General features: G+C 41.2%; 1 protein-coding gene across 2 annotated transcripts in view; it reads left to right on the top strand.

The window, feature by feature from the left end:
* CD2AP (CD2 associated protein) overlaps nt 1-12,346 on the top strand; it is a 91,424-nt gene extending 79,078 nt beyond the window's left edge. Inside the window, exons 16-18 of one of the 2 annotated variants that reach the window (XM_016212736.2) lie at nt 1,890-2,071; nt 5,284-5,347; nt 9,785-12,346. In XM_016212736.2, the coding sequence (XP_016068222.1) occupies nt 1,890-2,071; nt 5,284-5,347; nt 9,785-9,826 (288 nt within the window). In that variant the 3' untranslated portion in view covers nt 9,827-12,346. The remainder of the gene's footprint in view (nt 1-1,889; nt 2,072-5,283; nt 5,348-9,784) is intronic. The other variant, XM_087817439.1, reaches the window with a different exon arrangement.
* Nucleotides 12,347-27,230: the final 14,884 nt, after the last annotated feature.

Consider the following 27,230-nt stretch of genomic DNA (forward strand, 5'->3'; position numbering starts at 1 on the left):
CCGGGTCCAGAAACAGATGAGGTCTGCCTCTGCCTGCAGGCTAATTAATATGATTCTCTTAATGAGCCTTAGGCTGTAGAAACTCCACAGGGTGGGGTGGGAGATTTTCAGTGGGTGGTGCAATTGCTTCCCCCTCAGGCAAAAGCTGCTTGGAAGGTGAATGTCTGCCTCTGCAGTCTGGGGGAATAACTGGGTATAGGAATCCAGAGGGGTGCCCCCTGAGCTCTGTCTCCAGAGCCCACAACTCTAGATTCTCCTTACACAGCTCCAGTCCACTCTGCCCTCCCTCTGCTGGAGCCCAAGGTGAGTGGCTGTACACGAAACTTTGTGTGTTGACTCTTTAAGAGGGTGCCTGCATTTTCCAGCCGCCTCTCCCTGGCAGACAGAAACCCTGCTGCTTTTCACAGCCAGGTGTTATGTGGGCACCTTTCTCAGTTCTGGTGCTCTTGGCTGGGAAGCCCAGCCTGGGGTTTAGGCCCCAGAGTCCTCAGTGGGAACCCCCACAGCTGAGATCTCCCTGCTGACCTTCAGCTGCTGCCTGTAGGAGCCCAGCCAGCCCTCTCATACCTCTGCACTTTCTGCCAGTCTCAATGGGGTCTCCACTTTTCCTCCTTGGTTATGAGGGTGCTCCCCAGCTCGTCTTCAGTTGCCGTTGATTATTCAAGATTGTTTTTCTATATTTTAGTTGTAATTCCAGTTTGGTCCTAGGAGAGTGTCAGTGTAGCTTCTACTCAGTCCGCTGCCATCTTGAATCCCAAACTCCTGCCATTTTTAATTAAAGTAGTATTTCCACAACTGGAACTCATCTTATATTTAAGAAGATCATCTTTCTTCCTCAAATTCATTTCAGAGCATTTGGCTGCTATTCCAATTAATCAGATATGCTTAATCTGAGTCTCAGCAGTTAGCAGTCTATTGAAATTTTATCTGCTGTTATTTTAGTGAACTAGTAAAAGGGTTTCACACCATTTATTCATTTTAATGCCTCTTCATGCACTTCATAATTATTTGTAAGTGAAGCTCTTTGGATATTCTAAAAAATAACTTTAATATGAAGTATCAAAACAATACAGTAATGGTGATACAGTATTCCCCCCTTATCGCTGCCACACCCCCATGGTTAGTACTGGAACACATATACATACATCTAATGTTTTTTAATACATACATACATGCCTTTTTACTTATGGGAAGCACTTTATGGCTTCTCTGCATTCAAATTGCCAGCATCATAACTGTTGTGGTACGGGCCCATTATTAAGTAAAATAAGGGTTACTTGGACACAAGCACTGTGATACCAGGAGCAATTGATCTGATAACCAAGATCCTGCAAAGTGACTAACCGGCGAGAGTGTCATATATGCGTCGTGAATACACAGGACAAGGGGATGATTCACGTTCTGGGCAGGACATCAAGACATCTCGAGATTTCATCACACTACTAAGAATGGCATGCAATTTAAAACATGAATTATAATCTCTGGAATTGTTTATTTAATATTTTGAGACCGCAGTTAACTGCAGGTAACTGAAAGTACAGAGAATGAAACTTTGTGGGTAAGGGGGGACTGTATATTCTTGCTTCTAGATAGTCCACTAGGCAAACCATTCATAATATAAATCTAATGCATTTTCTTAAAAAAATTTTTTTAGAAAACAAAACCCTTGCTATTTTTCACAAAAATCGCTATTGATTGCCAAGTTACTCTTTGGTATGGTGGTTTTTCTAGTTATGAACATCAAGCTGCTTTTAGTATTTCCATTTACCATTTATCTTGACTTTATTCATCTCTTTGCTGTATTCATCTCCTTGCTATAAAAACCTTTTGAACTTTAATATTAAACCTGAATACAAGTAAAATCACAAAAATTTCTATTGTATTTTCAGCCATCTCTGTACCTTTCAACACCTTCAAGTCCTTCAAAACCAAATGTGGCTGCTTTTTTAACTCCATTAGACATCAAAGCTAAATTAGAAGCAGATGATGGGAAAAAAAATTCCCTGGATGAACTTAAAGCTGAAATGATTGAACTGCTGTGCATTGTGGAAGCACTGAAAAAGGATCATGGGTAAGTAGTCCTTGTTTGCTTCTCTGGTTACTACTTGACACTTGTGTAAAGAATTCTTCCAAATCATTTGAAGTAAAGATGTAGTCTTCCAAATTACTTGTATGAACTATGTTTTCAAAGAAATTTCCATTAATAGTGCTTGTCTCCACTTGGCAAAAAACTTGAATTAGAAAACTTGTTTTAGTAGCCCACTTATAGAAAAGATACAGGCACACCTATAATTTAAGACTAGAAGTTTTCTGGTCAAACACGGGTTAATTGGTCTTAAAAAAAAATCTAAAAACCATTTGTTATATGTTGGATCTGGGGTGTATCTTTTTATATGTTTATTTCTTAGAGGAGTTTGATTGTTCTTTCTGCTAGGGTCAAGCTGCATATTCATAAAACCAATAGGTTGGGATAGGTGGTCTCTAAGACCCATCTGTTACCTAAGAAAGTTTTTGATAATAGTATGTGGTGATACATACCCTAAGTGAAAGTTATGGACATTTTTTGCAAAAGCCAGTAGTTAAAACAGCTCAAAGATCTACTGAACTGAGGGTGGTGAGGGTTCAGGTGCTCTTTTCCTTTCTCACCCTTTTCCTTTCTCACCGTCTCCTGTAGCCTCTACAAGTATTTCATGGGATGTGGAATCTGGTGTAAAAGTCACTACCAGAAACCATGTTACCTCTGAGCTTCAGTTTACCATTTCTCCCCCAGTACCCAGCTGGTATTTGGTTCTTTATTAAAAACAGTATTGAGATGAATAATATGTATTTATAGTTTGCAGAGCACTTTTATAAATGTCTCTTGGATACATGTAAAAAATTTATCTTAAGCAACTACTTAAATAGCATCTCAGGCATATGTATATCCTGTATATAGACAGGGTGTTTGTAATTTGATACATGATGGCTCTTTCTTGACTCCTCTAGTTTCTCTGAGTCCAGCACATTTTTTTCACAGATTCTGCAGTATGCATGTTATAAACTATAAGTTCTTTCATCTAGCAAATATTTACTGAGCACCACCCATGTACCCGAGAACTCTCCTGATTTGTTGATTTTGACATTTTACATTTCTGATACCAAGTGTGCTTAATGAACTAATAATTACATATACAATTTGCCTGTTGGTGCTCATAAATTTGCTGAAGGATGAATAAAATATTTATGACTTACATATATTTTAAAACATGAGATATTTTAGAAGTCTTTATTTCCTCTGGAAAAATGAAACAGATGGCACTAAAGTGTGTCACAGGAGAGAGTGTATATATAGGTATATGTATATCCATATAGATATGTGTATATTGATACAGAGAAATACTATATAGTGTGTGGCGATAAAAATAAATGAATTATGGCTACATGTGTCAACATGAATTAATCTAAAAACCGTTGGGGGTGGGAAAAGTAACTTAGAGACATACATACAGTATTATTTTATTTACATAAAGTTGAAAAGCATACAACAGCAAACAGTATATTGTTTCATGATATATTTGTGTATGTGGTAGAATTAGAAAGAAGAAAAGGAACAATAAATACTATAAAACTTACCCTATGAAGGAGAGGGGGAAAGTGGGATTGAGAAGAGAAGGTCACTTTTGGGCATCCAAGATACTGGTGTTAATATTTTATTACCTAAGCTGACTTGGAGTTCTTACGTTTTTGCTTTGTTATTATATCTTTATAGCTTTAAATACATAAATAGTCTTTATGCATTCAGTGTTAAATCCACAAATGCATAGAACAAGTCATTTAAAAATTGAGGGAGATTGACATGGAGAGGTTGGCAGAGGAATACATCAGTAATTCATTTCTTCAGTAGAAGAGTTACAAAACAAGATGTGTAATTTGATCTTATTCTTGTAGAGAGAAAACAATGTTATATAAAAAGTTTATAGTTGTAAATGTGTTTTTGAAAAGCAATAAAAATGTGAAAGTGGTACTTAATTATCAGAACAAAAAGCAAATACTTAGAATAATATAACACTATTGTAAATATAGATAAAGAGAACAGGACAAATATTCTAGGAGTAGATCCTAATTTAGATGTAAATTAAATATATAATAAACTCAGAGTAATAGAATAATTGGGCAAAGGAATCATTTTATTTAGGAAAACTTTATGGAACTAGGAAGTTAAATAGCTTAGAAGTGCATTTTATATCACATGTCAGACTAAGCTCTAGATAAATTTGAGTTAGATATTTTTAAAAGTGTACTCAGTAGAAAATTTACTCAAAATACGGTTTTGTAATCATTGAAACCACAGAAATTAGTTTTGATAGTATATAATTTAAAACTTCCTTTCTTTCTCATATATTCTTTCTTCATGAGAGTTTTCACAAGTTTCTCAAACTATTTCTACAGTACTCTTGAAGGTAATTTTCCTAGTATATCGAGAGACTGAAAATGTCCACACTTTTTTATTTAAAAATTGGATCCACTGATGTGTTCATGATGTTAAGTTTTTAATTCCTCCCATTTCTTTTGTTCCCCCCAAAACCAGCCAACAAAACAAAAAACCTGGTTATTTGAATACCAAACAGCAGTCATCAGAAATAGGAAAATTTTAGCAGCATGGAAATGTCTTAAAATACTTTGTGAAAAAGACACACATAGAATATATACTGAGAGTTATGGAGGGAAAAATTGACTCTATAAAGACATAAAAGGGGCACAGAAAAATGAACACATGAGTTAAAGAAGAGGGGTGGTTGGCTGAAGTTTTTTTTATTGGTTTGGTTTGGGGATTTAATATAACATTTAATTTTTTTAAAAAGAGAGAGAAAGAGAAATGTAAAGTCCAGGTTATCTTATTAAATAAACTAATTTGCCTTTGACTGGGACATATTTTGATATTTGTTTTACCAAATTGTTTAGTCTCTTAGAGTGCCCAGCCTGGGAAATGCATGGCAACTGAATATGGGAAATTGCTTCTAAAAGCCAGTTATTATTTCTTATTTTTATCGTGAGCTCTTCTGTACTCACTTAAAAAAATTTTTTTTTTAATCTCAGGTAGTTTTGCCATGTTTTGCTGAGTATTAATTGTAATACTGAACCATTCCATCTAGAGATTTTGAAATTTTTCTCAATCAACATGGCTCTCTTCTTTTTAAAGTTTTCCCCATGTTCTGGGATATTAGGCAACACAGAGACTGGTAACATTAGTCAAACAAATGGTTTAATTGAAAGCCTCAAGAGTAACAAAGACTTTATTTTTAGGAGAGAACTGGAAAAACTACGAAAAGATTTGGAAGAAGAGAAGGCAATGAGAAGTAATCTCGAGGTAATTCATTTCTCAGCGCTGAGCTTGCAGCCGGCACAAAGCAGACGCGCATTTTCCGCCCCAGCTTGGCGATCGCTTCCACTGCAGATGGTGCTGTCCCGCTTCATCTGGACACTCCCTGCTGCCGGTGGCCATTTAATTAATCTCCTGTTGACTCCCTGTCGCATCTGTCATGTGATCGCACCTGCTTCTTGAGCACTAACTCTCGCTGGCAGCGCGTGAGGCATGTGGAGGAAACAGACGTGGTTCTTGCTTCTTAAGAGTGTCTAGTTCTAGATCTTGCGCACTGCAGGCTGCTTTCTGGAGCTAGAGTTCTCTTTTGTTCAGTTCACCTTTCCTTTTGCTGGGGGCAAAGCTGGGGGTGGGGGTGGGCGTGGTGATGGGATGGCGATAGATTTGCTGACTTGGATTTCTCACCGAGAGCTGACTTTGTAACTGTAATGTCATCATCTTCACTGTGCTGGTGACTGACAGTTTCACTTATTTTCTTTATCTTCCTTAACTTTTTCCCCATCCTCACTGACTTTGGTCTTCATTTGTCATCTTCTTTTCTGCATATGTCAGAGAAGGTGTGTCCTGCCTTTTTCAGAGACTCTTTCTGTATTTTAGCCTCCCAGTTTTTACCTCATTACATACTTACCCATTTCTTCTGTTAGCACAGTGACGGAGAGAACATGGGACTTTCTGTTAAAAACTTGACCTCCTCTTCTGGCTTATTTATACTCATGACTTCCAGTTCTAAACCATGTGTCAGGCTTAACAGTTTCTGTGCATCATGTCATCGGATACATATAACAACTTGTAAGGATTATTGTTCTCATTTTAAGGGTGAGGAAACTGCGGTTTAAAATGATTGAGTTACTGCTAGTGGAGCTGAAATTTTTAACGGAAGCAGCCAGACTTCAGGACCTTTGCTTACAGGGATTAAGTTCTACAGTTTGAACTTGAGGAAGTCACTGAACCTTATTCCGTTTTAGTTCTTGAAGTGTTGTATGTGAAGGTATTTGATAAATTATCAAAACTCTATTCTTACTCTTATATGCATATCTCTTTTACTGGCTCTTTCCTCTCTTTCTGTGAAAATGCTCTTATTTTTTAAATCTCATAAAACAAAGAAAAGCCTCCTTTTAGCGCCCTTTTTTTCCCCCTCAGATACCCTCTGGGTCTACGGTAGTTTTCTTTTTTCATTTGGGATTCTTTCATTGCAAACAAACAAAAAACAAGCCTACATTAGCAGTCTCTAATTCTTCACCTTTAATTCATTCCTAGCATTGAATTCACTCCTGGCATTTTTGGTTTACTGATGGCAACTCCAATGTCTCTGCAGGTTCCTTGGCATTTCACATTTTAACGCTGCCACTCTTTCAAGGATTTGCTTGGTTTTTGTGATCCTGTATTTTTCTGTCTTTAACTTCATCTCTTCTTTCTTTCTAGTAACGTAGATGAAGTATTCCCTCAGTACTGTCCTTGGTTGTCCTCCTCTGCGCCCGTGAAGATTGTGGTTAGCTCTAGTGCATCTCCGTCTAAATCTAACCCTTCTTGTCCCATCTTCTATCTTCTGTTTTAGCCATTAGTTTTCCTGGATGTTCCACTGTGAATGTAGACACTTAGCATGTCCCCTATGAAATTTATCATCTTCTTTTCCTGCTCTGATTCTTTTGTTGCCTTTCTAGGATGTGGTACATACTTCTATTCTATTCTTTTCTGATTCCATTTCCTTTTAGGCCTGTTAGCTTTACGTCCTAACCTTTCTCCCCTTGTTCCCACTATTTCTGTCCCTTTCTCATGCTCTTTATCTTCTGTTTAGCTTGCTGAAGTTTCTCTCATTCTTATTTCAAATTAATGTTTCCTTAGTACTTTTAAGAACTTTCTATTAGGCTGAATAAAGTTCACACTTCTCGACTTGGCATATGTCTTTTATGTCCTGATCCTAGTTTATTGTTCTTTCCTCTCTTGCTGATCCTCCATTGTCCCATACAGATAATCATCTGAACTTTTACACCTGTTATATTTTCCTGGATTTTCCTTTTGTCTCGTCTTCTCATGCCCAAGTTCTTACAGATTCCCAAGGCCTAGCTCAGTCACCTTAAGTTGGTACTTCTGATTAAAAATAATTTATGTTTATCCAAACTCATATACTTTATTTTGTAAGAGATTAATAAGTCATAATATATTTTTATTTTTATCACTGTTACATTATGTACTTCTTTTGTACTTCTAGCTGTAAGACTGTTGGAGGTAGGACCTATGTCTGTTTAATCTTTGCCCATAGCTTCTAAGTACAATGCTGTGTACATATTAGATAACTTGTAAATTTTTGTCAAATTGTTACATATTAGAGGGTACATGTTAAAAAGGTCTTAAATTCCCTATGTGTAACATAGTAGAAATTGAGAAATTTTAAAAAATGTTTCTTTTATTCCTTACATTTTATACATACACATTTACATTCATACATGAAAATAAGGTAATAGGTACAGAGGAACTAATATAGTGTTGAATTTCAATATATGATTTAAAATGTCAAAAAAATTATGGCAAGAGTCAAATTAACTTTTTAAAATTTTATTTATTGGTTTGAGAGATTTGTTATTCTACTCATTTATGCATTCATTGGTTGCTTCTTACATGTGCCCTGACTGGAGATTGAACCTGCAACCTTGGCATATTAGGATGACAGTCTGAGTTACCAGGCCAGGGCCTGAACTGTTTGTTTTTGAAGAAAGTCCTTTGATTCTGCTTTTCCAGCCAAATCAGCTGTTAGCTTCTCAGTGACTTGTACTATAACTTTTTCCCTAATGGGAAAAGTTTTTACTCTTGTATTTATAAAATTACTCTTCTTTAGGCATTTGAGTTTTAGGATCATATGCCTAAAGGAGAAATTATATTTTCCCCAAAATTAAAAGTAATATTTTGAAATACTATGAAGTTAGCATTATATAGCATTAAATTATACTTAGAAGTGATAAAAATCACTGAAGATCACCAATGAACGTAAAAGAGCTAGATGAGAAAATCTAGCAATGTAATATTTGCCTGATATCTAGACTTATGACAAATAGCAGTCTGTAAGGAGTATCACTGACTGCGTATGGGATTAGTTTTCCCACCCCCTCTTCCACCAGTATTTTTCCTGTTTTCTTTGTACCCTCTTCCATTAAAATTGGTGCAGGTGGTTAGTATAACTTTGTAATAAAGACAATCATAGCATGCTAGGCCACAATTGAGCAATTTTGTCTTCATATAGCCTGAAGACCAAGAATTGGCCCAGTCCAATCTTGCTTCAAGTGTTTAACCAATAATCATATTAATTGAAGAGTAATATCAAGAAAGATCCTGGAATTAACAAACCATTCTTGAATGGTCAGAATCCCTCAGGATTGGAATTAACAAACCATTAACAAAGATCCTGGAATTAACAAACCATTCTTGAATGGTCAGAATCCCTCATTACAGTTTTTGACTATAGCAAAATGCTCATCGTTTAGTAGTGAGCTATTTGTCAGAGGTTAGCCATAGTGTGTGTTATTTGTGTGGACTGTTGGATAGAGGGATGATGCTATCAAGAGATAGTAAGGCCTAAATATTTCCACATGCCAGGAAAGGTCAAAGATGATCAAAATACTGTATCAATGTGAAGATCATAAAACCGCCTTAGGGCCTTAGACTTCACCGATACAAGTTCTCTGCCACTTGCTAGCATGGAACCATTGGCATGGCATTTAATCTCTCTGAGCCTCAATTTAGTAGTTTGTAATATATCAAAATAACATAACTCTGTATTTATTGTGATAATTTAATGAATTTTTCTAATTTTCTTAAGTTTCTGAATTGTGAATGTCTGTAAATTGAAGGATACAATCTGCCTACAGGTCAAAATATTTCCAATACATTGAATCTTAAATGCATTTCTGGGATTTAAAGATAACTTAATCTAGAACATACTATTTACAGATACAGAAATTGAAACCAAGTGAGATTAAATAATTTACCATCACCACATCGGTTGCAAGTGAAAAATGGAGAACTGAACTCGTCCTTTATGTTTTTTTTGGGGGGGGGGGGGGTTGCTGTCTGTACTGTCCACTTGGTTTAGTTACAGGTGTGTGTATAATTCTTAATTTGGTTTCAAAGTTCTCGTTCTTTGTAGGGCTGATTTTCTTACAGTTCTTCCAAACACGTCTTAACCTTGTTCTGGCTGACACAACTGTAGTTGCCTTTGTGTCGTTGTCGCCTGCCATTTAGGAACTTGCATTGTGACATTTTCTTCTGTTGGACTTTGTCTGTACACATCATTGGAAATTTGATTTTAGAATGGAAATCAGCATCTGGAGGCCTGAAAGTATGACCAAATCTTAATGGCATAGGATGAAATAAAGAAATGTTACTAGTGTAAAGATTTCATACCTGCTGCTCAATTTATGTTTTATATTTTAGGTAGAAATAGAGAAACTGAAGAAAGCTGTCCAGTCTTCTTGAAGAGGCACAGACCCAGAATTTTTAATGATACGGGGACTCAGAAGCAAAACTATGAACTTCAGTTGACTTGTTACTTAAAAATAACAAATTCTGATGCTGTGGTAAAGAAATATGAGTATATGAACTATAATATCTATAGAAAAGTAGGAGGAGCGTGAATTTTTTTATATATTTTGTTTTGCCAATATGAGAAAAAAAAGAGGCCTTATTTCTTATGTGCTGGGATTGCAAACTTCTTTTTTAGTTTGCTTGAAAATACTACTGAATCTGTATAAAACGGAAAATTCACAATAGTTTTTTTATTGAAACTTGTAGTATTATTTTTAAAGAGATCTATACTATAAATATGGTGATATCTTTACAAATAATCTGTAAAATATACTATTTGAGAGGGACAGTTAGCTTTATAGTAACTCCAGTCACTACTTTTCACATACATTATACATAAGGGATATATACTTTTTTTGTGTGTGTGTGTATATATATATATGTATTCTTTCACTTTTAGCTTCTTACCCAGGATTACACTGTTGTGCCTGTTTGTTTGCAGTGCTGTTTATATTCTGGGCGATGAAATAGGAGTTTCCTAGCTATATACCAGATTACTCAACCGTGCATTTAGTTAATATCTAATGAATTAATCAAAATAATTCTGCTTATAGAATATTTTATATTGCTTGCACTATAGGATTTATAAAATGAATTTAGTTAAGATGTTTTGGATTGTTAAATACTTTTGGGAAAATAGGAGCTCTATTTTAAATTCATTGGGTCTAAACAGCAAAAAATGTCAATTTAACCCTTACCTTGTGCCTAGAAACTACAGCACATACATATTATGCAAACACCAGCCTTATTGCTGTGCTTTTCTGCTTATTTTTCAGGCTTATATATTACTCATTTCATAATCTTGTGATTTAATCCTCTATACTGCTCCCTCTTGTTTTTAATAGTGTAATATTAGGAAAACAAAACTCAAAACTTTCAGAAGTTCAATGTGCGGTTTCATACTTTGACAAGTTATCATTATGTAAATGCTCAGGTTTTACAACATTTAGTTAACCTATAGACTAAATTGAGTGGTGGAGATATATTTTTCCTTTAAAGTTTTGATCTTACAATTCTGAAATCTTGTGTTAATGAAATTTTGTCACATTTTAAATAAAATAACTGAAGCAGAAAATAGTAGAAATTCCAATACATAATTACTTCATGTTAAAGTCCTTGGGCTCTTCTGATGAGGTCACTGCTGAACAAAATTGCTCATTCCTATTCTAATGTTTTTAAATGACTTGTCAAGTGAATGACTTCCTTCTTGTTAAATAAGTTAGATCTTATTTTCTTTTAATGAAAGTCTTCAAGTAGATATAAAAACAGTGTATCCTAAAAATCCTCCTCCAGCTTTCTGTCTGGAAAAATCTGTAAGTAACCCCTCCTCGCTCTAAGTTTCCAACAGATTTCAGGCTGTTCTTAAAGTTTCTGTTGGTCATTTTCTCACTAGCCCATAAAGTCAAGATGGTCATGAGTCTGGAAATACATTTAAAGTATTTGCTTATAAACTTCCTCAGTCAGAATAGAAAAGTAATGAAAGTACTGTCTCTATTTTTCTGCCATTAACCAAAAAGTAAAGAAAACCAAACAAACTCATACTCAGAGGGAAAACTGATAACTTTAATCTAGCAACTTACCAGTATTTGTTCTTGATATGGGAATTCTGTTAATTCTTGTTCATAAAGTTTATAACACAAAATGCTATGTCATAATAATAGCCTTTACTTGGGGATAAATCATTTGCTATGAGTGAGCATAAATGACAGACGAGAGGTGGATAGCACAGACTCTGTCATTGCCAAGTTATTTGTGAATGTATTGTTCAGGAATTGCTACTCTTTGAAACACAATATTACTAATATTCCTAATTGTGTTCTGATATTAGAAATAGTGTGTGTGTGCACGCGCGCACCTGTGACCACAAGCTTCTTTCCAAAAGTTATTCTGAAACTTCTTTAGAAAATTTAAGTCCATAGATAGGAAGGGAAAGTGGGCCTGGAGTAACAGATGGTTCTTTTTTATATGCTTCTTACTGTGATCATAGAAAAAAACCCAAGTGCTCTCTAGGTGTCTTGGTAAACATTTTATGCTTGCATTTAAACTTGAAATGTATGAACAGAATGAGACAATCAGTTGAAACCAGAAATGAGAAGCGTTACAAACTTAATGGCCTTGTTTTGCTATAGCAATAAAATGACCAAGTGCAATGACTTGATTTAGTAAAATCATCTTTTAGAAGTTGCTGCTATGAATATTTTTAGCCATAAAATTTTACCCTTGTTTTTGCCTGACTTGCCTTTAGTAACTATTATGTAATGCGGTTGGTGGTATGGTATGCTAACATTCCTGGGTGGGTGGGAAAATATATATAAAAACTCAGAAACTCAAAACTCACTGACATGTTTACAGGCGCTGTAAAAAGCATGCTACTCCTTCAAAAGGAAAAATTAATAAAGAATACTATTGCCAGTCGTGTCAGTCTCTATTGGTTATTTTTCATTAACTTTAGCATATGCTAATTGCAGAGTACAGTGAAAATTATTTTATATTACTTTCAGTTTTGTAAGTAAAAGAAATAATGTAAATAGTAAAATGAAAGCATTTAAAGTTCTAGACCCAAGTGATGTTTACTAAACATTTATGAGTCTGTCTTTTCACCTAGAACTGTGAGGTAATATTTTCTACATCAAAGGAATATTGGGGGAATTGGAAATAATTTATATAAAGTATCTTATAGAGTGCTTGGCATGGAGTAGATTTTTTTTTAAATGGAAGCTTTTTTCTCCAAAGCATTTTACAGTGATGGCAGTGATGAAGAGAAAGGAGGCCTAGTACTTCCTTTCTTTGGGGGAGATAGCCCTTTCATTTGTATCATATTCATAGTGGCGCTGCTACTATCTTACAGATTCTATCTCCTTGGCCACACAGTGACTGGCAGAAGGGAGAGTACTTTGCCCAAGTTGTGTTGACTTAAGAGACTGAGATTTTAAAATTTTGAAACACAAAGAGCTAGTCTCAGCATGGGAGCTCTCCGCAGTTCTATTCATCGGTCACCTGGAAAAAAGCTGATTTGAAAGAACTCATTTAATATTGCGAAAAGAGATGGAAACAACCCACAAGGATTTTAAAAACATTACAAATCATTCCTGAGCCCCACCTACCCATGCATTACTTGGATCCTTAAGCGTAAACTTGCTCATGAATTTGGGCTCCTGAACTTACAGCCGGAAGCCCTGGTAAATACGAAAAGCAAGGGAGAGTCAGGAAGACATCAAGGCCTATGCACCCGCGTTGGAAACAAGCCGCGTGCGGACTCCAGGCTTCCTGGAATCCGCTGTAAACTGAATCAGGAGTAAGACACCACTGCGGTGCGCCAAACCTCGGTGGAGTACAGCTCACCTCGGGGTGGGGGCAATCAAGATACTTGGTCGGCCGGCTGGAGGGGGTGGCTGCTGAGGCAGAGTTGGGGGCGGGGCGGTGCTGCGCCTGCTCTACCACTTGCGGGGCGCAGGCGGCAACTGTTGTCAAAACGTGACCCCCAGCGCCCGCGTTTCGCCCGCATTTTCCACCGGGTCCCGGTGCTGTGCGCGGGCTCCCGCTGCTGCGCGCCTGGCGCGTGACCGGCCGCCGCACTGGCGCTGCTCTCGGGCGGCACCTGCCGCCGCACCTGTCGCCGGGTCGCTGCCGCAGGTCAGGCTGGCGGGTCCCCGAGCGGGGCGCGTGCGGCGGACGCGGGAGATCTCCGTGGGTGGCGGCGCTGCGCCTGCTCTGGTTAAGCGCTCAGCGCAGGCGGCCACTCTCAACACGGTGGTCCTGGGCACCCTCCTGTTCCGGTGACCTTGTCTCTGCGCCGCACACGCGCTGTGCGCTTGGTTCGCGTCCTGCCCCCACCACACCCCGCGCCGCAGGTCTAGGCGCTCGGCAAGCACCCACTGCCCGACCCCTGCCGATGCTCGGGCAGGATTGCGGGGTTCGGGGAGCGGGACGCGGGTGCAGCGTGTTGACACTGCAGAACGGGATGGGGGGGCGCGCAGTGCTGTGCCTGCTCTGGTAAGAGCTCAGCTGACCCCAAACATTGTCCCCCTGCCCCCTGCGCCACCGGAATTTCCCGAATGCGTGGCTGACCGGCTCCCGCAGCTCGCTCGCCGCCCCGCCTTCCTCTCAGGCGTCCGATCTCTGTGCCCTGCGGCGGGCGGTCAGTAAGCAGCAGTTTGCGGCTTCGTTTGCAGCTCTGATGGTCCTACTTCTGCTCGAGACGCTACAGAGAGCTTCGGGTCTCACTCTGCTCTTCAGGTTGCCGAGCGGCTCCCACCGCCTTCCTCTTAGGCTCAGGCGTCTCTTCCTCGGGATTCCTTCAGCAGCACCTCCCGTGAGGTTAGAGATGTGTCCTGTGGGGGAGCCACACCGCTGCCCACTTTCTCCAGGGAATGGCCTGAGCCAGAGCCGAGGCCACCGAACCAGGCGGCCATGGCTGCGGGTCACAGGACTGACCTGCTCTGCTCTGCCAAAAGCGTCCAGCGCCACTGGACAGGCCACCAGCCGTCCAGGAATTGCTGTGCGGGTGGGGCTAGGATCCAGCTGCAGTGACCCATTGCTAGGCAACGCCTGAATTGGGGACCTTCCAGCTGGGGCACCTGGGAAGGGGGAGGCCTGGCCTGGGCCTGACAAGGGGCCCTTCTCCAGTGACTCTGCCCTGAGGACGCTCCTCTGTTTCCTCTGTCTCAGAAAACGCACATTGCCTTTGGCTTTCTGGTCACACAGCTTAGGTCCTGCAGCTTGTGGTTTCCACGCCATCATTTTTTTACATTTGAGGTTGAATTCGCACGATGATGCCCATCCCTCTTAAGAGCACAAGTGGGCCCGTCTGAGCCAATGTCCACACCTGGGCAGTGGCGCCTGCACTAGTCACCTTTCCATCACCATTTATGTTGCCCGCTGTTGCAGAGCTGTCAGTAGTGAGGGTTGTCTCAGTCGCCCTACACATGGGCTTGCCAGGCTCGCTCTGACCACTGATCTAGAAACAGATAAGTTGATAAACATTTGCTGTGTTTGTAGGTGACACCAGATTGGAGGATATGCTTGTTAGAATTGGAAAGCTTAGCAAGGAGTAAGACTTGGGGCAGAGTGGGTAGGAACTACGCGGGACTTTTGGTTTGGTGCCGTCCGAGGAGGGAAGCTGGTGGAACACATCGGAATGTTAATGGAATGATGCATTTTAGAGGGAGAAGGGATGAGCAGCGAGTAGGAAACCTTAAGGAATGCTGCCCTCGAGGAAGTCTGAGGCGAAGGGACCGAGCTCCTGGGAAGGGACACGTTTTGACAGGAAGGCAGACAGGAGGGAAGGAAAAGGTGGGGGTGGATGCAGGGGGTTTGTGGTTTGGAGGAGAGAAGTGGGTAGAGTTACATCCGATGGTTATGGTTTCTGTTTTCTCCGCAAAATGTCAGGTGGTGTTGATAACGTGAGGGGTGGGGAGAAGTTTTCTCAGTGCTTTGGAGAGAGCGAATGTACTAGTCGCCCAGGATCGTGGGAAAGAGAGCCTGCCAGTGAGTCACAGCAGGATTGCTTTTAAAAACAAGATGAAAATACAGCAGCTTGACAGCCGCCCATCCCAAAGAAGCCTGTTTGAGCCGACGCACATTTAATGTGATTCCAGCCTCATTGTAGCCACTGTCTCCGGAGGTGGTCAGCTCTACGTTACTGGAAGTCTCACCTGGAAGTCTGGTCTACAAGGCCAGTCCCTAAGATCTTCTGCCAGTTTAAGTCTCTATCATAAAATTTTCTCGTAAGCTGAACTCTCATGAAACGATAGTTCAGATTCCTTTGCTAAGGTGTCCAATGTTGGATGCTCAGAAGTTGTATCTTAAGTAGAGAGGTGGTTATTGAAGAATGGAGAGGATATGTATCTATTCATAAAATATTATTTTCCTGGTATATGCCAAGCAGTCTGTTAGGTTTGGGGGAAATAAGCAAAATCTGGCTCTCTGGCCTATAGGAGCTCACAATCTGTTGTGAGACGGGCAAGAAACAGAGCGTTGTCACCAGAGGTATTCCTTCCTCTAAGCACTTGGGGAGCACGTTTGCTGAGCTCCTACAAAGTGTCAGGCACTGATCTAGGCCCTGGGAATGCAGCAGTAATGAAACTGACTGGGTTTCTGCCCCCGTAACCCTTGGGGAACAAGGTCAACCAATAACCTTCCCAAGCAAGGTCACTTTGACACGTTGTGTAGATGAAAAGTGAGTGGAATATGAGGCAGGGACTGGGGGCTGCTTTAGGCAGGGGTTAGGAGCATCAGTTAAGCTGCTTTGGCCACAGGCAATAGAAGACCTTGCCGTAGCACAAGTCTTAGGAGCATTAATTTTTTATTTTAAAAGCCCAGGGGTTATTGATCCCAGGGTGGGTTTAGTAACTTGGTGGTGTCATTAAGGACCAAGGCTCTCCCGTCCTCCCCTTCCCCTGCCCTCAGCATTTGGCATTTTCCTCAGGCTTGTCGCTTCATGGTTGCAAGGTGGTTGCCGGAGCTGCAGGCATTACATTCCCTTGCAGGTTTGAAAGCCAGAGGGGAGACAGAGGCAGGGAAAGAGGGGCAAGATAAGCTTTTTCCCAGCGTCTCTCTCCCGTTTTATCAGGAAAAAGTCCTTCCTAGAAGCTCAGTCTCTTCCAGCTGACTTCTCCCTAAAACTCATTGAACACAAATAGTCACCTGTCTACATCTAATTCAGTGACCAGAGAAGGAAAGTGGCCACAGTGGGTGCAAAATCATTATGAGACATCAAATGTAGATATCTGACAACAAAGAAGCCGAGTGACCTTCGGTAGGCAAATGGCCGCAGCCAAATCAGGGAATGTTTCTCTGAGGAGGTTACATTTGAACTCAAATCTAAACGATGAGCTGATGGTTGCCAAAGGGGTGGGGGTGGGGGGTAAAAATAAATGTTGAGACGGTGCCAGTCTTGGGCGCCATGTACCATGGTTGTATGAAGGGGTGGCCTGGGCCAGGGTGGTTGGTCACGGAAGGTGAGACAGTGGAGGAGACACTTGAAGACAAGGATGAGACAGCCAGGTGACGCTCTGGGGAGAGATGGGCAGAGGCCATCAGGCTGCAGGAGAGCCCAATGGCGAAGGAAAGCGACGTGAGCCAATTTCACATTAGGCTCAAGCAAGATGGGCAAGACCGAGCAGATCTCAGCCCTGGTGAGGATGCCTTCAGAGGGGAAGATCCAGATTCCAGCATTACAACACGAGTGACGAGGGCAATGTATGCAAAACGAGGGAGACTCAGTTTCACCTCAGGCTTTGGAGGAGACTTTCTTAAGAGACAGTTGTATTGAATCATAACTGAGGACAGGGGTTTGCCAGCAAAGGAGGTGGGACAGCCATCCTAGGCGTAGGGCACAGCATGTGCAGAGACCTGGAGACTTCAAACCACACAAGGAAACCTCAAGCCCAGAAGCCTAGGCAGGGACTGGCATCCTGGGCAGAACAAAGGCAGAGCAGGGCGCCAAGGCTGTGGGAAGAGTGGAGCTGAGCGCCCCTGGCCAGCCCAGGCCTGCTCTGTGACCTCAAGGACGGGGAGACAGGAGAGTGTCTGATGAGTTAAGGAACCATCTAGGAGGGGCCATCAACCCAAATTGGGGAAGGCAGGGCAAAAACCAAGAACAAAGGCACAGAGACTGGAGAGCTTGGGTGTTCCCAGCCTGCAGGGCTGTGTGTGTGTGTGTGTGTGTGTGTGTGTGTGGTGGTGGTGGTGGTGGTGGTGGTGGGTGTGGAGGGTGACAAGACAGGAGGTCAGAGAGGCCCTGGCAGGAAGGGAGTCCCCTGGGTGAAAGAGGACAGGTGCTGACTGGACCGAGCCCCTCACAGGCCACCGTGGCAACCCTGGCCCCTGGGATCTGGCACTCCCCCATTATGAGGAAAACAGAACAGGAGTGATGTTCATCCACTGTTTGGCACAAAAGGACTTCTACTCTGGCCACCTTGGCCTTCTGGGGCTACCCCATCTCCAGACACCAGACGAAGGCCGCCATCTCAGGGCTTGGGGGCCAGGAGGAGACTTAGCCCCCAGCTTCTGGGCCATCAGGGGCCCTGGGCCTCCAGGGATTCAGACACAGCACAGGCCTTTCAGGGCGGTTGCATCCCAAAGTCAATGCAGCTCCTAGGCACTGAGCTGCTGCTGTGACAGGGACAAGGTGCTGTCCCGCTCTTTCCAGAGTAGCAGGGCATTGTCATCTATCTCAACCAACCACTCCAGCAGCAATCCCTCGGTGCCACAGCCCCGGTCCCCGCCCGGCTGGGGGCTGTGGGACATCAGCAAGAGCGGGAGCAGCCCAGCCGCCCCTGAGCCGGCTGCTGCCATTTCGGCCCCTGGTAAGTACTGGTTTGTTTTTCCAGTGAACATTATTTTTAAATTTTATTTATGTTTCAATTAAATTTATTGGGCCCTACTGGGTGGGTTGATTGGTTGGAGTGTTGTCCTATGCACCAAAAGGTTGAGGGTTCGATTCCCAGTCAGGGCACATACCCAGGTTGTGGGTTCGATCCCTGGTCGGGATGTGTACTAGAGGCAACCAATTGATGTTTCTCTCTTGCTTGCTCTCTCTCAAAGCAATGAACAAATCCCCAGGAGGGAATTAAAAAGAATTTTATTGGGGTGACACTTGTCATTAGGGTCATATATGTTTCAAGTGTACAGTTCTATGACATATCATCTGTATATTGAATTGTGTGCCTGCCACCCAAAGTCAAATCATCTATCACCATCTGTTTGGCCCCCTTTTCCCTTTATTACCCCCCTTTACCCTTTATTACCTTCCCTGTGGTAACCGCCATACTGTCATCTGTGTCTATGAGTTTCCGCTTTATATCCCACATATGTGTGAAATCATATGCTGCTTAGCTTTTTCTGACTGACTTATTTCACTTAGCATTACTGTATATTATCAAGGCCCATCCATGTTGTTGCAAATGGCAGTATTTCATCTTTTCTTATGGCTGAGTAGTACTCCATAGTATATATACCACACCTTCTTTATCCAGTCCTCTATTGAAGAACACTTTGGTTGTCTCCATGTCTTGGTCACCGTGAATAATGCTACAATGGCCTGGCCAGTGTGGCTCAGTTGGTTGCACTGAAAGGCTGCTTGTTCAAATCCCCGTCAGGACACATGCCAGGGTTGCAGGCTTGATCCCCAGTAGGGGGCGTTCAGGAGGCAGCAGATTGATGTTTCTCTCTCTCTCTCCCCCCCCTTCAAATAAAAAAATCTTTTAAAAAATCAATTAAAAAATAATAATGCTGCAATAAACATAAGGGTGCATGTATCTTTGTGAATAAATGTTTTCGAGTTTTTGGGTAGATACCTAGAAGAGGGGTTGCTGGGTCACATGGTGACTCTATTCTTAATTTTTCGAGGAGCCTCCATACTGTTTTCCATGGTGGCTGTACCAGTCTACATTCCCAGCTGCAGTGAAGGAGGCTCCCTTTTCTCCACAGCCTCGCCAGCACTTGTTATTACCTGTCTTGTTGATAACAGCCATTCTAATGGGTGTGAGGTGGTATCTCATTGTAGTTTGATTTGCAGTTCCCTACTAGCTAGTGAAGTTGAGCACCTTTTCATATATCTGTCTGCTGTTTGTATGTCCTCTGGGGAGAGGTTCCTGTATCATATCAAATGCTTTTTCTGCATCTGTGTCTTTTGATAAGATCATATGATTTTTATCCCTTGTTTTGCTAGTGTGGTGTGTTACATTGATAGCCTTGTTGAACCATCCTTGTGCCTCTGGAATGAGCTCCACTTGATCATGATGTATTATTTTTTTAATGTATTGTTGTATTCTATTTGCTAGTTTCGTGTTTAGGATTTTTGCATCTGCAGTCATCAGAGATGTTGGTCTGTAGTTTTCTTTTCTAGCATTATCCTTGCCAGGTTCTGGTATCAGGGTTACGTTGGTCTCATAAAGTGTGTTAGGAAGTACTGCCTCTTTTTCAGTTTTTTGGAAGAGTTTGAGAAGGACCGGCATCAAATCTTCTATGGTAGAATTCACTGGTGAAGCCATCTGGTCCTGGACTTTTATTTTTGGGGGAGGCTTTTGATGGTTGTTTCGATTTTCTCACTGTTTTTTAGATTTAGATTTTTAGATCTCACTATTTAGACTTTTTCATTTCTCCATGATTCAGTCTAGGAAGGGTATATATTTCTAGGAACTTATCCATTTCTTCTAGGTTATTGAATTTGGTAGCATATAGTATTCTATTAAGATCCTTTGTACATCTGTGATATCTGCAGTAACTTCTCTTTCATTTCTGATTTTGTTTATATTGAGTCTTTTCTCTTTTTCCCTGAGTCTAACCAGGAGTTTGTCAATTTTATTAATCTTTTCAAAGAACCAGCTCTTTGTTTTATTAATTTTTTGTATAGTCTTTTTGTTCTCTATTTCATTCAATTTTGCTCTAATTTTTATTATTTTCTTTCTTCTGCTGACTTTGTGTTGCTTTTGTTCTTTTTCTAGTTTTTTAAATTTATTTTTATTTTTTATCTTTATTGATTTCAGAGAAAGGGAAGGAGAGGGAGAGAGAGAGACAGAAGCATCAGTGATGAGAAAGTCATTGATAGAGCCCGAAACCCGGGCATGTGCCCTGACTAGGAATCGAACCCTGATCTCCTGGATCCCAGGTCGACGCTCAACTGCTGAGCCACGCCCATTATAACATTAAGATATGTTAGGTTGTTAACTTGGGATTTCTCTTGTTCCTTGAAATAGGTCTGCAATGACATAAACTTTCTTCTTGTTACCGCTTTAGCTGCATCCCAGAAGTTTTGATATGTTGTATTATAATTCTGTCTCTGTATATATATTTTTTAAATTTATCTTTATTGTTGAAAGTATTACAAATGTCTCCTTTTTTTCCTCCAATGATCCCCTACACCCTGTACCCCTCGGCCCAGGCCTTCATCCCACTATTGTCTGTGTCCATGGGTTATGCATATATGCATATAAGTTCTTAGGTTAATCTCTCCCCACCCACCCACCCCTGCCTTCCCTCTGAGATCCCTCAGTCTGTTCCATGCTTCTATGTCTCTGGATCTATTTAGTTCATCAGTTTATTTTGTTCATTAGATTCCACATATGATTAAGATCATGTGACACTGGTCTTTCTCTGACTGGCTTATTTTGCTTAGCATAATACTCCCCAGGTCCCACCACACTGTCTCAAAAGGTAAGGGATCCTTTGTTTTACAGCTGCATAGTATTTGTGGTGTAAATGTCCGAGAAGATGTTTGATATGATTTCAGTCTTCTTGAACTTGTAGAGACTTGTTTGTGTCCTAACGTGTGGTCTGTCTTTGAGAATGCCCCATGTGCACTTGAGGAGAATGCCTATTCTGCAGCTTTGGAGTGAAATGTTCTGTAAATGTCAATTAAATCCATCTGACCTAGTGTGTCATTTAGAGCCACTGTTTCCTTGTTGATTTTTTGTCTGGAAGCTCTCTCCAGTAAAGTCAGTGGGGTGTTAAAGTCCCCTACTATGACTGTATTGCTGTCCATCTCTCCTTTAAAGTCCTCCAGAAGTTTTGTGGGTCTTTTTCCCCAACCTGTGTGAGTCTTTGTTCTGAGGCGGGTCTCTTGTAGACAGCATATATTTGGGTCTTGTTTTCTTATTCATTCAGGTACCCTGTGTCTTTTGACTGGAACATTTAATCAACTTATATTTAAGGTTATTATTAATTGGTACTTATCTATTGCCATTTTCTTTCTTTATGCCTATGTTTCTCATTCTATTTTGACTTCTAATTACAGCAGTCCCTTTAACATTTCTTGCAGTGCTGGTTTGGTAGTGATAAACTCCTTTAGCCTTTTTTTGTCAGGGAAGCTCTTTATTTCACCACCTATTTTGAATGATAGCCTTGCTGGATAAGTAGAATAGTCTTGGTTTCAGATCCTCATTTTGCATTACCTTGAATACTTCATGCCATTCCCTTCTGGCCTGTAGAGTTTCAAATGAGAAGTCAGCTGACCGCCTTATGGGAGCTCCTTTGTAGGTAACAGATTGCTTTTCTCTTGCTGCCTTTAAGATTCTCTCTTTGTCTTGAATTTTTGGCATTTTAATTATGATGTGTCTAGGTGTCGGCCTCTTTGGGTTCTTCTTGCTTGGGACTCTATGCCTCCTGAACTTGAATGACTTTTTCTATGAGCAGGTTAGGGAAGTTTTCTGCCATTATTTCTTCAAACAGGTTGTCTAACCCTTGCTTACTTTCGACCTCCTCTGACACTCCTCTGATGTGAATATTGTTACGTTTCATGTTGTCCCACAGCTCCCTTAAACTGTCCTCCTGTTTTTTAATTGTTTTTTCTTTTTGTGTCTCTGACTCAGTAAATTTCTTCTACCCTGTCTTCTAATTCGCTGATCTGATCCTCAGCTTCCCCTAATCTGATGTTCATTCCTTCAATTTTTTTTTTTAAATTTCTGCTGTCATTCTTAATTTCCTTCATAGTTTCGATATCTTTTTTCATGCTGTTGAGCATCCTTATGATCAGTATTCTGAACTTTATATCTGATTGCTTATCTCCATTTCACTTAGCTCTTCTTATGGAGAATTCTTTTGTTCTTTCATTTGGGGCTTGTTTTTTTGTCTCCCCATTTTGGCTGCCTGTTTGAATTTGTTTCTATGTAGTAGATAAATCTGCTAGGACTCCCAGTCTTTGGATGGTCTCTGGTGCAGGCCAATGTCAGACGCTGTTTGTGACTGGCTTTGGGTACCCTGTTTGCAGTTTTCCATACTCCACAGCTTCTGGTTTCCTCTGCTGGGTTGGGTGTGTTTGGACAGGATCAAGATGTGCATGCACCAAGGTCTGCTTTTCCAAGCCCTGGGTCCAGAAGCAAATCAGGCAAAGACTCTTAAGCACCCAGAGGCTGCTATTCAGTCACTTAATGAGCCTCAGGCTGTAGAATCTCCACAGGGTGGGGCCAGAGGTTTTCCAGCAGGGTAAGGCAATTGCTTTCCCCCCAGGCAAAAGCTGCTTGGAAGGTAAATGTCTGCCTGAGAAAAATGTCCTCTGCTGTATGGTGGAATGACTCAGCACCGGGGTCCAGATGGGTGCCCTCTGAGATCAATTCCCTCAGCTAGCCTCCCTGGATTCTCTGCACACTGCTCTAATTCACTCTGCCTTCCCTCCACTGCCAGAGCCCAAGGTGAGTGGCTGCACACAAAACTTTGTGCATTGGCCCTTTAAGAGGGTGCCTGCATTTCCAGCCGCCTCTCCCTAGCAGACAGACACCCTGCTGCTTTTCACAGCCAGGTGTTATGTGGGCACCATTCTCAGTTCTGGTGCTCTGAGCTGGGGTTTAGACACCAGAGTCCTCAGTGGGAACCACCCCCCCCAGCTGAGATCTCCCTGCTGACCTTCAGCTGCTGCCTGTGGGAGCCCAGCCAGCCCTCTCATGCCTCTGCACTTCCTACCAGTCTCTATGGGGTCTCCACTTTTCTTCCTTGGTTCTGAGGGTGCTCTCCAGCTAGTCCTCAGCTATATTTGATTATTCAAGATTGTTTTTCTATATTTTAGTTGTAATTCCAGTTTGGTCCTGGGAGGGTGTCAGTGTAGCTTCCACTCCGTCTGCTGTCATCTTGGAATCTCCCCTCTATATATCTTTTGACCTCTCCTTTTATTTCTTCTTTGACTCAGTCAATTTTTAGTAGTGTGCTTTTTAATCTCCATATATTTGTGGGTTTCTTTACTTCCTTTTTGCAGTTGATTTCTAATTTCAAAGCATTGTGGTCAGAGAATATGCTTGGTATAATTTCAACCTTCTTGAATTTGTTGAGGCTGGTTTTGTGACCCAACATGTGGCTTATCCTTGAGAATGTTCCGTGTGCACAGGAGAAGACTCTATAATCTGATGTTGTAGGAAATCTGATGTTCTGGGATAAAAGGCTCTGTAGGTGTCAGTTATTTCCACTTGGTCTAATGTGTCATTCAAGGCCAATATTTCTTCGTTGATTTTTGGTTTGGATGACCTGTCAAGAGCTGTCAATGGAGTGTTAAGGTCCCCCACTATGACTGTGTTTTGGTCTGTTTCTCCCTTCAATTCTGTTAGTAGTTGCTTTACATATTTCTGTGCTCCCTGATTTGGGTGCATATATATAAGGAAGTGTTATGTCTTCTTGATGTAATGTTCCCTTTATCATTATAAAATGTTCATCATTGTCTCTTGTTACTTTTGTTATCTTGAAATTTGTTTTGTGAGATATGAGTATGGCTACACCTGCTTTTCTGTGGATGTTATTTGCTTGGAGCATCATTTTCCACCCTTTCATTTTGAATCTACTTTTGTCTTTGCAGCTTAGATATGTCTCCTGAAGGCAGCATATAGTTGGGCTTTTATTTGTTTGTTTGTTTAAATATATCTTTATTCATTTCAGAAAGAGGAAGGGAGAGGGAGAGAGAGATAGAAACATCAATGATGAAAGAGTCATTGATTTGCTGCCTCCTGAACACCCCTGACTGGGGACCGAGCCCGCAACCCGGGCATGTACCCTGACTCTATCTCCTGGATCCTAGGTTGATGCTCAACCGCTGAGCCACATCCAGCCAGGCTGTGTTTTATTTTTTTTATCCAATCTGCTACTCTGTGCCTCTTTATTGGTGAATTCAGTCTGTTTACATTTAGAGTAATTATTGATGTGTGAGGATTTCCTGTAGCCATTTTATCTTTTGTTTTCTGGTAGCCCATTTGTTCTTTAACTTTGTGTTTCTGTCTGTTGTTTTTGTTTGATGGTATTCCTTTTGTTTGATAGTATTTCTTTCCTCTATTTCTTGTTTTTCTATGCTAAGTGTCTTCAGTTTGGGGTTTTGTGCATGTGGTTACCATGAGATTTATGAAAAAAGAGTTTCATATATACAGTAGTCCTTTTTCTTAATGACTTTATCTAGCCTCCATTCTCCTTTCCAAATTCAGACCTTTACTCCCTCCCCTTTTATGTTTCTATCATCACAGATTATCCTGTTTATGCTGTGAGTCTTGGCGATCTTACTCACAGTGTTGTGACCCTTTGTTCTTTGTTTCAGGTAGAATAAGCCCCTTGAGTATCTCCTGCAGTGGAGATTTTCTGGTGATAAATTCCCTCAGCTTCTGTATGTCTGGAAAAGTATTTTTCCTTCATATTTGAAGGGTAACTTTGCTGGATATATGATTCCTGACTGGTAATTTCTCTCTTTCAGTAGTTTAAATATTTGGTTCCGCTCTCTCCTGACTTGTAGAGTTCCTGCTGAGAAGACTGATGATAACCTACCGGCCTTTCCTTGGTAGGTTACTTTCTCTTTCTCTCTGGCTGACTTGAGAATTCTTTCTTTGTCATTAATCTTTGACAATTTTCATGCACTGTGCCTTGGAGAAGGCCTCTTTGGATTGAGATAACCAGGCGTTCTGTTTGCTTGTGGATTTGAGGATCCATCTCTTTCCATAGGTTTGGGAAGTTCTCATCAGCCATTTGTCTGAGGAGGCTCTCCACCCCTGCCTCCCTCTCCTCTCTGGTCTCCCTGTTACTCTATGCTGCTCTTTCGGATGGAGTCAGTTCTCACAGAGCTCTTTCAATTATCTATTTTTCAATGCTCAGGCCTCTCTCTTCTTCCTTCTGCACATTATATCTAGATTTCTGTCTTCGACATTACTAATTCTTTCTTCCCTTTTCCCTGTTCTATTTCCTGTGCTCGCTAGTTCCTTCTTGACCTCTTTTACTGAGGTGTTCAATGCCAAGGTTTCTGTGGGTTCTCTTTTATTTTTTATTATTTTTAAAAATATATCTTTATTGATTTCAGAGAGAAAGGGAGAGGGAAAGAGAGAGATAGAAACATCAATGATGAGAAAGTCATTGATCGAACCCACAACCCTGGCCGGGAATCGCACCCCGATCGCCTGGATCTTAGGTCGACGCTCAACCGCTGAGCCACGCCTGGCCAGGCTGGTTCTCTTAAAGTTTCAGTCTCTTTGGTAAAGTGCTCATTTTTTCATTAACTTGTTTTCAGAATGCATTAACTTGCCTGTCTGTATTTTCTCACATCTCACTGAATATTTTCAGAACTGCAGTCTTGAACTCTGTCATTTATATCACATATTTCCTTGTCTTTAAGTTTGCCTTCTGGAGATTAGCTTTCTTTCTGAGCTGCCTTGCTGCCTTGGTTATTCATAGTATCTGATGGATTGTCTAGAGCGCTTCTCTAGCGGATTCATACAGAGAGGTCTTTCTACCTTTTGTCCAGCAGGTGGTGCTAAATCACAAGTTTTTTAGCTCTGTGAAATCCCAGTGCTTCCCAGCAGCCAGATGCGGCCCTCAGTATGGCTGTGATGCCTGGGGGGGGGGGGGGGGGGGGGGGGTTGGAGGAACCAGCTAGGTGGCGACCTTGGACCTCCCTGGGGTGCCCCTGTGCCCAGACCCTGGAACCAGTCACAGAGTGCAACCTTTGCTCAGGGAAAATTGCGATTCTGTAGTACCAGATCTCAGGGTTAGGGATTATGTGCTCTGAACCCCAACACCAAGGGTGCAAGGAGATTACTGTTAGGGGTGGCAGGCTTCGTGGCTTTGTTTCTCTGTCTGGAATGCACACCACCCAACAACCGACAACCAAGGCACAATCGCTTGCTGTGTCCTTGCCCAGGCCTCTGGGCTCAGCCCTTGCTGCTCACTCCTGCAGGAGTGCCCACCAAATCTCTGACCCTACAGACTCTTATTACGTGAACTAATATTACGTATTTTTCCCCATTCCTCACCCCACTCTGAAATGTTACTGGAATTTTCTTGGATGTTTTACTCAAGAGCTTTATTTCTTAGATTGTAAGGCCCTTTGAGAATCTGTTGTGAGCTGTGCTGCTTTTACCCTGAAAAAGGATCTGAAAAAATACCCACACAGTTTTCCATGGGGACGTTCATGGACTCACTGAGGCCTCTAAATGAGAACCTTTGCTACTTATCAAGAATATAGAAACAACTTTCTTACCCCTATCATGTTCAATTTTTTAAAAACAGTTTTTACTGTTATAAATTTTCATGGACTGCTTCAAATTTAGACTTACATTACTTCATCCATGAGTTAAAATGATAAATCTTGAACTGTTGACTTTTTAAATAAAAATTTGATATTAATTTGATAATAGTTTTTGTATTTGAAAATTCACCCTAACTTTGAACAGATAAAATCATACAACTTTTTAACTTTACCTCTTTAATGTTTCAGTCTCACTGTTCATATGATCTTTGTTCTAAGCTGTAATTTGGACATGCTGTTGTAATGATCTTATATAACATCATTTCCTGGATTTATTAATTAGCATTTTACTAATTAAAAATATCTAAATTGTTATTG

This window comes from Miniopterus natalensis, chromosome 5, assembly GCF_054644295.1.
Source record: "Miniopterus natalensis isolate mMinNat1 chromosome 5, mMinNat1.hap1, whole genome shotgun sequence".
Lineage (NCBI taxonomy): Eukaryota > Metazoa > Chordata > Mammalia > Chiroptera > Miniopteridae > Miniopterus > Miniopterus natalensis.